This window comes from Schistocerca americana, chromosome X (assembly GCF_021461395.2).
Source record: "Schistocerca americana isolate TAMUIC-IGC-003095 chromosome X, iqSchAmer2.1, whole genome shotgun sequence".
Taxonomy (NCBI): Eukaryota; Metazoa; Arthropoda; class Insecta; order Orthoptera; family Acrididae; genus Schistocerca; species Schistocerca americana.
Window position 1 is genome coordinate 180,637,869 of NC_060130.1, and position 14,971 is coordinate 180,652,839.

The following is a 14,971-nucleotide window of genomic DNA, read 5'->3' on the forward strand; positions in this document are numbered from 1 at the left end:
AGATCTAACACCCAGGTGCTGCAAAACCACATTACACTTTTTTCTTTCGGCAGGATCTCCAGGAACTCTGAGCTCCCACCACTGCAGCAACGAGGACACACCAGTTCGGACATGGCACTGGAATATCCCTTAGATATCTTGTGAAATGATTTATCCCATATTAGAGGCTCATTTCACCTGTATTGGTATGCTGCTAATGAAGTATTTTCCCAAGCAAGCAGTTTATGGAGCAGACAAAACACAGTTTGTTGTAGAAGCTACACATGCATTGTTGATGTCTAGAGTGAACTGTGATGAAACATGAATGTCTTCATATGCTGTTGAAGAATACAGACATGCTGTAGAAAATTTACAGCACTGATAAATACTGTATTTCTGCCTGCACTCCTTCATCTAATACAAATAAAGTTTAAATTAATGTACTTTTTTTAACAAATTAAAGTGATAGTTTGCATTTACTAAATTTGACTACGACTTTCTTGCAGTATCAAAATTTTTTAATGTATCCCAAATTTGGGCCTATAAAATATGGTCACCTTAAAATATGGTCACCTTAACACTACGAACTCTGTTAAGCGGCTTCTAGCACCTTTGGTGTGTCTGAACACTATACCACAACCTACACATTTCTACCTCTCCCAATTTCTGAAATATATATGATCAAAGTTGTAAAGATTATTTTGGAATGCCCTACATTTTCAATTCTGGTTTATGGAGACAATGAGAAGCTGCCGACAATTGGCAATCGCGTGCACTGCAATGCCATCAGACGAATGAATGTTTTAAACGTCACTTAACTTTTACTAATGAGCTGTACTGAAACTGACTTAATTTGCATTCATACTCTTTACTGCAAATGACTTCTATGTTTGAACATGAACATATCTATAATGCTCTCTCACAAATCCTTGTAAATCTCTTGTGTAATTTATCTCTACTGATTGGCAGGAGGCATTCTGGTGTTTTCAGTACTGAAATGCAACGAGGAAACATTCCCCCTCTCAAGTTACCCCTGCTCCATGGGGTGCGTGTGTGAATAATTAGATTTGTCCCAGTAGTTACATGTTAATGGCACATAGAACAACTAGACCCACACCAATATATGGGTAAGTTTTAAATGGTGAAAATAAAAATTACTCCATTCAGCACATAATTAAATGAATGGCAGTGTACTGTGGACTGCTTTAGTTCAACTAATGAAAGTACTGCAGGCTGGTTTCACTTAGAAGAATGAATGAATAGTTTAATGAGCAAAAATACTAATGAGTGGTTTCTCTTGAAAGAATGAATACATGGTTCAACTGACAGAAAAACAACTGACTGTTTTCATTTGAAAAGAAAGAATAAACAATACAACCAATATTCAAAGCTACAAAGATATCAAACGTTTCAATTTGGTTGCATCCATAGGGTGCTTTCACTCAAAAAAAGGAAATGATTAATAATCCAACTGAAATGTTAAACTACAAACAACTGACTCGACTGTTTTCATTCGGTTGCTCCCACAGATTGGTTGCATTCAAAATAATGAATGAGAAGTCTGACCAAATGAATGATTGTTTTCATTCAGTTGCTCCCACAGATTGGTTTCACTGGAAAGAATGTATGAATAGTCGAGCCGACGACATCGATTGAATCCATTCAATTGTTCCCATTGACTGGTTTCACTGAAAAGAATGTGTAAATAATACAACCAATAGGTAAAAACTATAACTGAATGACATGACAGTTTTGCAACATTCGAATGAATTGATTGTTTTCATTCGATTGTTCCCACCATGAGTTGGAGGCACTAAGGTGAAGCATTGTGGGGAAGTGACGTGCTTCATTCTCTGTGACAGTGCCCCAACTCATTCCGCATAGGACAGACAGCTTATTTGTGCTATCAAATTCTGTATTCCCCCTCCCTCTAATTCTCATGCCATGGCACCCAGTGACTTGTTCCTCTTTCCTCAACTGAAGAAACCACAGTGTGTGATTCATTTCCAGAATGACACAGAAGAATTTTAAGCGAGAACATTTACTGAACAGTCAAAAACACATTTTGAGAACTAAGGTCTCCACCAAGTCATTTATCACTGGAAACAGTGTCACCTAGAATGGTGAATATGTAGAGAGGAACTAAGCTGATCAACAAGTTTCACTGTTGAGTTCAATTTGTTGAGGTAATAATTATAACTTTATTACTACCCCTCATAACTGCTGGGTTCAGTCAGTGTGATAATACTTCAGAATCAGCCTGTTCATATTTGAAAGTGGTTTCTGCTGTTTGTATGGAAGATGTATGCATATCCTTGAAAAGGCAGCCTAGTTCATATGGATATCCCCCCCCCCCCCCCAATTCCCACCCCCGTTTCTCTTTAGTTAAAAACTCCTAATCCAATGATGGGCTAAAATTACTGAAATAGATGACATTGTATGGCTGCCTAATGCCTAACTTTTGTAGTCCCCCCCCCCCCCCCCCCAAGTGGCTGTGTACCATTAGAATATATGTGCTTCTGTATAAAGCTTACTTTTTGCTCAGATATAATCTGTTGTTTTCTATTTTTTGTCTCATATGTTTTAGTAATTTAGCCATCCAAATTCATTGAACTGCAGACAATCAAGAAATAGAGTTATCAAACTCAGTTAGTTGAATGAACACACATTGTTTAAAATAATAGTAGATATTCAGAATAAAACAGATAGGAATCATTCTGAACAATGCCAGAAGAAATCTTTACGTCAACACTTCCTGAATAGTATTCTTATAAATATTACTCAGAAATTCCTGAACAATTTGCACACCAACTAGGTTTTCGAAGAGATTTTCCTGTGCCATCTGGCTTACCTGTAACAAAATTCTCACCTAAAATATCAAACAGTACTAGTTCATATAGATGTCCTCCCCCCCCCTCCTCCCCCCCCTCCTCTCCCCCCCCCCCCCCCCCCCCCCATTTCTCATTAGTTAAAAACACCTAATCCAGAGATGAGCTAAAATTACTGAAATAGATGGCTTTATATGGCCGCCTAACTTTTGCAGTCCCACCCTCAAGTGGCTGTGAATCATTAGGATATACGTGCTTCTGTGTAAAGCTTACTTTCGGCTCTGATATAATCTGTTGTTTTCTATTCTTTATCTCATATGTTTTAGTAATCTAGCCATCCAAATTCATTGAACTGCAGACAATCAAGAAATAGAGTTATCAAACTCAGTTAGTTGAATGAACACACAGTGTTTTAAAATAATAGTGGATATTCAGAATAAAAGACATAGGAATCATTCTGAACAATGGCAGAAGAAATCTTTACATGAATACTTCCTGAAGAGTATTCTTATAAATATTACTCAGAAATTCCTAAACAATTAGCACACAAACTAGGTTTTCGAAGAGATTTTCCCGTGCCATCTGGCTTACCTGTAACAAAATTCTCACCTAAAATATCGAACAGTACTACTTTCATTTAAAAAGCAATCCATGCTGCTAAACTATACATTAAATGAATGTCTGCAAGTTCCTGTAATGTGTAATTCTCTGTCTCTGATAACCAGTCAGAACTGTTAACAGTGATAAACTCTATTGTGGACTCACCACAGACACATATGTATTGTTTTTCAAGGTAGCTCTATGAACATCAATGAAGCAGGCTGTTGTTTATTATGAAACTATTTATGTTTCCAAACACATGCCTCACAAACACTGCTCATTTGAGATCTCATGCCAGATGGTATACTTATTCTCAATCATTGATTCCTTATCTCAAAATACTTGGTTTAGAATTCTCTGCCATCCATTTAATATTGTGCCAAAATATTATGATAACCTATGTCAGGCATACAAAGGCATTTCAGCCATGGCTATTTGTAAGACACTCTCCTAGAAAAACTAAATCAATGGGTACATTTTTATGCAATGTAACTAACCCATAACAAACCAATTCCAAAGGAGAATTAATATCTTTATTTCAATTCTACTCACTGATATTTATACCATAGCCAAGATTCTACATATTGCCATCAAATGTTCAAATGATGAGCACTCAACTCACCAATTTCAATGAACTAGGCACCACAAATTATTTGTTTAAAATCTGTGGACTATTTACTAAGTACAGGTCTTAAATGGAAGCATTACTTACTACTGCTTGGAGACTGCAATGGCAAGTGATGAAGAACCAGTGACGAATGTGGTGTAGATGGAAAATTTGGAGGTGAAGATGACGGTGAGCGAAACAGAGGTGCAGATGTAACAGTCTCTAGGAAACAATCCAGTTGTTTCAATGACAGAGCATTGTGTAAAGTCTCCAGAGGCCGTATGGGGGGCACTCCACCACACCCTTCAATTGCTGAAAATAAATAAATAAATAAATAATAATAATAGCAAATACTGTTTTACATAATTTATTTCCTGAAAATCAATACTGCCAAACCAATAGTTATCAACAATAACATGTGGACTGTCATTAACGTTCTCATAATACTGATTTTGTGAATTTCATATCAAATTACTTTTTGTTTGAAAATCTACCTCAGTTCATTTCTCAGTAAGCATATTTGCAATTAATTTCCAACCAATGAATAAATGCAAACACACCTCTCTGGTTTGCCACAGGATAACATCGTGCACATTTAACAATATTTCATTGACATTTCTCAGTAAGCATATTTGCAATTAATTTCCAACCAATGAATAAATGCAAACACACCTCTCTGGTTTGCCACAGGATAACATCGTGCACATTTAACAATATTTCATTGACATTTCTCAGTAAGCATATTTGCAATTAATTTCCAACCAATGAATAAATGCAAACACACCTCTCTGGTTTGCCACAGGATAACATCGTGCACATTTAACAATATTTCATTGACATAACTACTTGACAATTTCAGCTGTTGGTATGGTTAGTTGCCTCTTACAGCAGTGGCAACAACAACAACCACCAGTTGAAGATGCCAAACAGTTGTATCAATGAAATAGTATGGGATTTGCACGTTACCCGGCTGCAAACCTGAGAAGTGCATTTGAAGCAGATCCACAAGGAAAGCCTGAAAAGTAACAATGAATAAATAAATAAAAGAAATATTTCTGCATCAAGTGCTTGAGAACAGTTAAAATAATCATTATTTTACAGTGTTCCCTCTTCACATTCCTTATTATGCAAGAGTCAGATTGTGTGTCCTCATAATACTCTCACTAATAAGACCATGCAGTGACTGCTCCTCTTCAGTTATCACTGTCTTCTACCTCCCCATACAAAGATTGTAACTCTCCATACTCTCACTTTAATTCCTATCATATCACAACCAAAACTGTAGCTCCCACTGTTTTCTATTCTTATGACATCTGTGTCCCAGAAGATTGTCTTTTTTTACAAAGTTTATAAATAGAAAATAATAACTGTAAACAGCATTCCGGTTTCTTGTGTTTCTTGGGGCCTATAATAATAAACTTTTCCTCAGTGCAAAAGAAAAATGATTTTTGTTTGATTCTCATTAAATGTAACCTTAGTTAGACCATTGCATATCTGCCTATAAATTACTGCTCATCTTTCCTTTTCATGAAGACTGCTAAATGTTCAATATTGAAGATACAATACACAATCATTAAGTGAAAAAATAAATTACAAGATTGATTTACATTTAAGCCATTAAGTTACATTTGATAAGTACTTTTAGGACGTGACAACTTTGTGACTCCATCAAAACAGGCAGGTACATTAAAACAAAAGTATCATTCAAAAATTAATAAAAATAGACAAACACTGACAGAAAAACAGAACTGGTCAACAGAGAAATGTGCAACATATATTTACAAACTTCCTTTCATAGTTCCACTTTTGCATTTGTTGAAGTATATGATTAACTAACCTCTCCTAGCACACTCCATTTATCATCTTGAGATGCATGTATGTAGTATGTAAAAATTAAAAAGATCTACCACTCTTGGTCACATTCAATGGAATAAATTTGTAGACACATAGCAACACTACTGTCTATGTGATCTTTCCAATATTCAATTTATTCTTCCTTCTTTACATAGCTGTTACCATCTTAAAAATGTGCAACATTTGCACAAATTTACCTATGAACCAGAAAAACACAGTAGTTTGATCACATTTTTTGGTTAATAGAACTGAGTTCTTATACTGGATGGCAAATGTTTGTAACATCAAAGTGTGCCCAAGTAAAGTGCGGCCCAATCAGATTGTTCAGTACAGGAAGGTATTGTCACTGAACAGTTGTAGAGAAACTCTGATTGCCTGACAATGAAACTCCACTTGGTAAAATGAATGACAGTTATGCTTAAATGTGGATAAATGCAACATAATGCATATAACAAAGATAGATAACCCCACAGTGTCCAAATATGAGAGTAGTACTTAACTTACAGAGCCAATAACATTGTTTAAATATTTATGGGTAATACTCAGAAACAATATGAAACGGCATGTAAATATAAAATAAGTAATAGAGAAGTGCATGAAAGATTTCTTTGTTGGATAATTTTGAGAAAATGCAGTACATCAGCAAAGAAAACTGCATAGAAGATTCTAACACACCCAATTATGCACCACTGTTTAGTTTTCTTGTCTAGCAAGTATGACAGCAGACACTACATTAATTCAGATGTTAGGTGTGCTAGGGTCACAGCAGTTCAGCATAGCACATAGAAAACTTTTAACGTGTATGTTCAAGGAACTTACATGGGCATCTTTGGAAGAAAGGAGGCATTATTCTCATTGAAAGTATCTTTATTTGAGGAAAACTGCTGTGTACATCGTACACACCACATAGGGGTCATGAGAATAAGGTAAAGAGGGATTTAGGTACATTTTTTAGGAATATAGTGAGTCATCGCCCCCACCCCCCCCACCCCCACCCCCACCCCCACCCCCACCTAGTATACAACTGGAATAGAACAGAAAACCGTCTCAACCATTAACAGTCCAGTGTTTCTGGAGTATTTGTAGGACAACACAGATGTGCTCATGATTCTGTAACATTATACTGCACAGCGAGAATACCAAAATTCTTTGTCACATTGTAACATGCAACCACAAACATCATCACAATGTTTCACTAATGAACAGTATTATGGATGGCTTCATATACAGCTCTCCAGGTGTTTCAAAGGAAAATATAATCCAGTTCTCATTGCTAGGCAAAAGTAAAAACTCAACATACAGCCTTAACACTATTATGATAACATCTTTTAATGATTATCTAAACCAGAAATAAAATGCTCTTCAGGTCTTTGATGATTCACAAAAATGAAATTTTGTTGTTCTAATGAAGTTTTCAACTGAAGGGTACATGACTGACTACAAACTATAACTGTAAGACTGAGAAGCAAATTGTCTTTCTGTCTATTGCACGTTATGGAAAGTAACCTTTAATGATGTCTGCAGACTGTTACAGCTATTTAGAGCTTCATGATACACTAAATAAAATCAACATATGAAGCATTATACAAATTATGGTAGCATATTATGCCACACTGTGCACCCGAAATTGATCAAGTGTCGTATCCTTCAAGGAATGACTTTCTCTCAGGTACAAAATGGTTTCAGAATTGTAAACAAAGCAACAGACAGACAATCTTTAAAAAACTCATACATTGATTAAATGTTTTCACAATTATATTTTTTTTTCAATAACAGGAACATAATAGTTTATCATTTTTTCAATCTGCTACTATAACAAATGCAACCAATACAACGTCAGACAATGCTAAAATACAAAACCATCAATAAAATTGACACCTGCTAAAACACCAGCCAAGAATAATGTTTGGAAATGAAACAAGTCTTTTGACAACCCCTGAACTTGCACATATGTACTTGCGCTTAACAAATTTTATTCATTTGCCCATAACACAGACAAAATTATTAATGAACTATTCAGCAGTGAAGCAGTGACTCACCAGAAACATTAGAAACAGTTGAAACTCGTAAATTGGGAGCACTAGATGACCCACTAATGACTGCAGTGCTGAAAAGGCTCCTTGTAGAAGCACCCACTTTCCTCTGCAGTTTAAATCCAGAACCTTCAACAGGGAATCCCAGCATCCTAAGATAACAGGTCTCTTTCTGTGCGTTGTGCCGCCATGATGCAATACGATCTGAAAAAGATGGTGTAGGGATTGTTTCTACAACAGGTGCGGGTTTAGGCATAAGGCTTGGGGAAGACTTTGAACGCGATAAAGGCGATGGAAGTGTTAGGTAACAATGTTTTCCAAAATTTGTGAATTTTGCAGATGCTCTTTTGACTTACATGTTTAACAAAAAAGTAAGAGTTCCAGAAAAGAGTAGAGATGAAAACATAACAAAATGACAGAGAATGGGAGTAAAGACATATAGGTACACGAGAAAATTGCGCATTATAAGTTTTATTTGAGTGAGAAACAAAAAATTATGAGAATGGGAATAAAGCAGAGTGAGACCATTAGTAATCAAAGGGTATTAAATTTTTTTATGAGGTCCAAAAATGTAAATCAACATAAATAAGGAAAATTAGTAGGGATGAAGACATTAATAGGGGAAAGGGAAACACATATGTTATGTTTAGAATTATATGAAAATTTGAAACAAAATCAGATTAAAAATACAAAGACTTCTGCACTTAATTCATGAAAGTCAAAAGAAGATAAAAACATTACTGAATCAATCACAGAGATATCTGAAAGTTAGACCATAGAAAGATGACTAACTTAAATGATAAATGGCTATTGCTGCACAGAAACAATGGTAATACAAACAGTGACATACCACAAAACCCAGATTTTTACACCTCTTATTGAGGAATTGGAGTCTATTGAAAAAGGAAAATGGAAGCTGATACTCACCAAATTCATAAGCTGATTTGAGCACAAATAACATGCTTGAGTGTCAACAATTCACCAACAAACACTTGTTTGAAACATGAAGAGAGGAAATGTGAAAGGGGACACTTTTGGAAATGAGGGAGGTTCTTAAAGAAACAACACCCATGACAGACTCAGGAGGATACCCACTGAATAATGGTCACTGGAATGGAATCCAATGCAATGGAGGAGACTATACAAAATAGGGAAATTTAAGACTGTCATCTAGGGCTACATTTCCTTAGTTAATTCTTTTTCTATTTACTCTTATGAAATATATCATCATCTGTGCAATCTACTGTTGGCCAGAGAGCCATTTTCCCAGATACCCAGCTTTCACAGTATTTAAATCGATACCTAAAAGTTGTTGCAACTGAATAGGAAGATATGGAATTTTCAACAGGTGGCTTTTGTAGTCTCTGGGTAGTGTCTCTTGTTTGAATCCCAGATATAGGATGAGGCATCTTTTTCTTTTATATCCTTTTTACTTCAGTTTTTTGTTTTCTCCCAATTTAGTCACATATCTTCAATGTATCAAAAAGTATCTAAGCTATTTTTACTTTGACAAATAGTCACTGCAGCCTCATACAGAGTGAAAAGTATGTGATCTTAATCATATTAACCACTGAGATGTAGTTAACCTTCTTTTTCTTTTTAATAAAGGTCTGTGTTTGTTTGAATCCAGAATAGTAGTCCTACATGTTTTGTGCTGCTCTTTACACATTCTCCATAAGTTATTACATTGTCAGTTAGTTCTTTGCTACTCAAAATCATTGTATACCTAAAAAAATTATAAATTAGCAATGTAAAAACATTAACTATTTAACAAATATCAAAAACTTAAGAACTTCGGCGTATGTCCCATTCATTGTGCCTGGTCGATGAAGACTGATTGTTATTCACCTGTAATTCATTTAAATACTCAGAACTATATGTGAAATAATGGAAATGCAACCACTCACCTATAGCAAGTTGGTGCATGGAGCACAGAAACACGCAACATAAAACATCATTCATGTTGTCTTTTGAGTTCTAGCTCTTTTTCAAGCACAAGCACACAAATTTGAACACACAAATACCCACATGCCCACTCCAGGGGCCACTCGCCATGGCCAGGGGAGTGTGCATTTGGGTGTCCATGTAGTTGTGTGTGTGAATGTGTGTACTATTGCCTGAAAAATAGCCTTTGCTTGAAAGCTAGTATGAATGCTGTTTTCTGTTGTGTGTTTCTGTGCTCCACACATCAATCTCCTATTGGCGAGTGGTTGCCATTCCCTTATTTTACATATTGCTCAATCTGGGAATTTCCATTACTGTTAGAAAATCAGAACTGTAATCTACAAGTAATTATCTCATATTTCAGCAAACTACTGTAGTTCAACCCCCACAAACCCTATTAAAAATACATATATAGACATTTTGCACCTGTGGCATACTACAACCCACACAAGTGAAACACAGCTCATTTTTGGTACTCCACTCTTTCAGAAACACACTACATATCCAATCTCTGTTTTGAAATAAAAATAAATAAATAGATAAATAAATAAATCCAATTACAAATGTAGTAATATTCTCTGACAAAGCACTACTGCAAGAATACACTCCTGGGAATGGAAAAAAGAACACATTGACACCGATGTGTCAGACCCACCATACTTGCTCCGGACACTGCGAGAGGGCTGTACAAGCAATGATCACACGCACGGCACAGCGGACACACCAGGAACCGCGGTGTTGGCCGTCGAATGGCGCTAGCTGCGCAGCATTTGTGCACCGCCGCCGTCAGTGTCAGCCAGTTTGCCGTGGCATACGGAGCTCCATCGCAGTCTTTAACACTGGTAGCATGCCGCGACAGCGTGGACGTGAACCGTATGTGCAGTTGACGGACTTTGAGCGAGGGCGTATAGTGGGCATGCGGGAGGCCGGGTGGACGTACCGCCGAATTGCTCAACACGTGGGGCGTGAGGTCTCCACAGTACATCGATGTTGTCGCCAGTGGTCGGCAGAAGGTGCACGTGCCCGTCGACCTGGGACCGGACCGCAGCGACGCACGGATGCACGCCAAGACCGTAGGATCCTACGCAGTGCCGTAGGGGACCGCACCGCCACTTCCCAGCAAATTAGGGACACTGTTGCTCCTGGGGTATCGGCGAGGACCATTCGCAACCGTCTCCATGAAGCTGGGCTACGGTCCCGCACACCGTTAGGCCGTCTTCCGCTCACGCCCCAACATCGTGCAGCCCGCCTCCAGTGGTGTCGCGACAGGCGTGAATGGAGGGACGAATGGAGACGTGTCGTCTTCAGCGATGAGAGTCGCTTCTGCCTTGGTGCCAATGATGGTCGTATGCGTGTTTGGCGCCGTGCAGGTGAGTGCCACGATCAGGACTGCATACGACCGAGGCACACAGGGCCAACACCCGGCATCATGGTGTGGGGAGCGATCTCCTACACTGGCCGTACACCACTGGTGATCGTCGAGGGGACACTGAATAGTGCACGGTACATCCAAACCGTCATCGAACCCATCGTTCTACCATTCCTAGACCGGCAAGGGAACTTGCTGTTCCAACAGGACAATGCACGTCCGCATGTATCCTGTGCCACCCAACGTGCTCTAGAAGGTGTAAGTCAACTACCCTGGCCAGCAAGATCTCCGGATCTGTCCCCCATTGAGCATGTTTGGGACTGGATGAAGCGTCGTCTCACGCGGTCTGCACGTCCAGCGCGAACGCTGGTCCAACTGAGGCGCCAGGTGGAAATGGCATGGCAAGCCGTTCCACAGGACTACATCCAGCATCTCTACGATCGTCTCCATGGGAGAATAGCAGCCTGCATTGCTGCAAAAGGTGGATATACACTGTACTAATGCCGACATTGTGCATGCTCTGTTGCCTGTGTCTATGTGCCTGTGGTTCTGTCAGTGTGATCATGTGATGTATCTGACCCCAGGAATGTGTCAATAAAGTTTCCCCTTCCTGGAACAATGAATTCACGGTGTTCTTATTTCAATTTCGAGGAGTGTAATTTATGGATCTATCTAAACTTCAACATGCCTGCTTCTCTGTATGATACAAAGTTATCAGAACACAGTGTGTCAATGTATGTCCACCACATTTTGTCAAATGACCACCCCTCGTGCTTCCTCACTGCCTCCAACGATAACACTGTAGATAACTACACTAGTGGGATGCTTCAATTTACTCATTGATTACATTTTGGATCCAGTGACTAGCTACACTCCACTCACACGAGTGCCCCCGCCATTTGCTCTGGTTGGACTACTATTGTTCATCAGTTCCTACAGGGTTACCAGTGATAATCAGAGGAAATGCACTACACATTTTTCCAACTTACTCAGTGGTTAACCAGACCCACTGAATTGCTCTAGTAAAAATGCTTCTCTACAGACTGTACGGGCACAATAAACACAATAGTTGACATAAATGAATGGCCCAGGACTATAGTAGTACACAGCAATATGATACAGAACATATGATGTAACAGAGATGAGATTATCCTACTTGTTCTTATGTCACTGCTGACGCCAATATTACTTTTTTTCTGACATCTTTTCACTGGTAGTCCAAATATGATAGTTACAATAAATTACTGCATCCTTGTACAAGCATTAATTCATTAAACTTTATTACTGGACTTAATAATTCAACAACTGTCAATGAAAACAGTAGGTTTCATACAAAAACATGTTATTTGCAAAAATATTCATGATTTACTATACCTGCAAACTATGTGGATGTAAAATTTCACTGATGCTAAAACCTGTTTATTTTGAGATAAACATAGCTCATTTAAAATCCCTTATTTTCCACTTTTCGATAAACATTTCACTTTTTCCAGATACATAATTTTTCAAAAGTTATTCATATTCAAAATTTTCCCATTCTAGTATGTTCAAACCTTAAAACATGCTTCTTTCCTACACCTAGGTGTACAATTTTGTAGCCCTCATTTTTCAGTTTCCTAACAAGTATCGGATTTTGGGAATCCTTGTGCATCTTAAACTGCTCTCCCATTAAAGAGCAGTTTTGCCATTTTCTACTCATACAAGTCAGCATTTCAAACTTTCTTCATTGCCTATTGTACCCTTCTCTCTTTTAATTTTTCTGTCTTTTATGTTAATATCTAACATGGAACTGCGTAGCATTTTATCCATTTGTAATTTTACAAAATACACACATCTACAAATAGGCATCATGCACAAAGCCTGAATCAGTTGTGGGCTAGCATTCAACCAGTTCAGACACTACGTTATTTGTTTGATTCCGTCAGTCAGTAGCTAGCATGCGTTATTCAAACAGCCTATGACTCATAATGTAGATTTCAGTCAGTCTGCATTTATGTAGTCAAAATGTGAACACCTATGTGATACTATGTTATTCAGTGTCCAGAAAGAAGACTGGTGAAGATGAACATCCACAAGACATGAAGTGAGGTAACAGGTTGGTAATGTTACAATATGACACCTGTTTCACAACTTGTATAATCATTATGCCTATTTAGCACATAACTACAAGCATGAGCACCCTATAAATTCCGATTCTGGTTCAAACCTTTATTAGAGTAGATGATATTTCAGCACAAGCATCCATTATGTGTAAATCAGAATTAAGGAATACAAACAGCCTTGAGATTTCTGAATCCAGAATGTTAGTTCTCTGCACCCAAAACCCACCACAGTATAGCAGCCATCACACTAACGTTTCCCTGGTTTTACATTATACGAAGTACACTAGAGTTTGAAAGACACTAAAGTGACTCCCAACTTAAAGATTCCATCAATGCAACAATGAGCAAGACAAATTCACCACCACCACCACCACATCCAGACACTGCCAATTCTTCCAAACTGAGTGACCCTCCAAAAAGTAATCCACTGAAGACCTTTGATCCTTTACTTCCAAACAACTTTGTGGCTGATAAATATGTGCATTCAGTATCATTATATGTTTATTACTGTATTTGTGATCACAATTCTTTACTTGAAGCTTATGGTCTTTCTTCTGCCTTCACTTACCATAAGCAAGTGAAATTGATGACTCTGTGTTTGCTTGCACGTAAAAAAACATGTGTCTTTACACCTTCCATCTATTAACACTCTTCCCATTTTATCTAAGACACCCACAGTTTTTTATTAAAATATGATGGCAGGCAGAGAGAAGCAACATTTCCTTTTTCTTTTTATTGTGACACCTGGTCTACAAATTTCCCAAAGCTTCACTCTCGTTCTTGTTTGTTATTACTCAAAGAAAGAACCTGCTTGTTGAAACTAAACATGCTATCAGTTATTCTGCTTCACATATGTGGTTTAAAACATGTGTTAAGTGTTTCTTCAACTTCTACCAGTATAATCTATGGTGTAATAGTTCATGAGTGAATGGCCAGATGTCAGTATCCAACAGGTACAATATTTCAGCAAGTGACCACATTGCCATCATCAGATGCAATGACAAATTATTTGCCTAGGAGCTGGAGCATGGTTTGTATCTTCTCCCAACCTCACTCTGGAGGATGTAGACATGATCTCAACTGATCAGCAGTTCCCTTACCTCAATCTCAACAGATTTTTTAATGACATAATGTCTTGACAGATTCTTTAATGACATAATGACACAGTCCCACAAGTTAGATGTCTGTGTTGGAACCTTAGCGTGGGTGTAATGCACTTCATGTAATTTCAATAGGCAATGTTCTGTGATTGCCGACTAGTCTGGCGTGCTGTTGGTGTACGCGGCAACAATCTTCAACAATATGCAATGTTTAACCTATGTATGTTTGCCGCATTGGCAGGGAACCTGATACATCTCAGATTTTTATAGTTCATGGTAGTGATTGCACTACTCAGCAGTGCCTGTGTTTTATTTGGCAGATGGCAGGCAGTTTCACTTGATGTTTCCAAAGAATTCGATATAGGTTTACATATAAGGTGCCACAAAATGGAATATATTCAATGGCTGCATCCTCCTGAGGTTACTTTTTTGTTTCTATTGGTTGTACAGTTTGTTTAGGAGGTAGAGTTCTCTCAATTTGCCACTCTGTGTAGCAGTCGTTGTGGAACACCATCCTCAGATGTTTAAGGATTTTAGTGAGGCTGTGAGTGCCAT

The 14,971-nt window shown here is 37.9% G+C and overlaps 1 protein-coding gene across 6 annotated transcripts in view; it reads right to left on the bottom strand.

The window, feature by feature from the left end:
- LOC124555786 (inositol hexakisphosphate and diphosphoinositol-pentakisphosphate kinase) overlaps window positions 1-14,971 on the bottom strand; it is a 556,425-nt gene that overhangs the window by 101,227 nt on the left and 440,227 nt on the right. For 5 of the 6 annotated variants that reach the window (XM_047129842.1, XM_047129841.1, XM_047129844.1 and 2 more), the window contains 2 exons: window positions 7,908-8,252; window positions 4,120-4,326 (listed from right to left, as the gene is read on the bottom strand). In XM_047129842.1, coding sequence (XP_046985798.1) covers window positions 4,120-4,326; window positions 7,908-8,252 — 552 coding nt within the window. The remainder of the gene's footprint in view (window positions 1-4,119; window positions 4,327-7,907; window positions 8,253-14,971) is intronic. The other variant, XM_047129845.1, reaches the window with a different exon arrangement.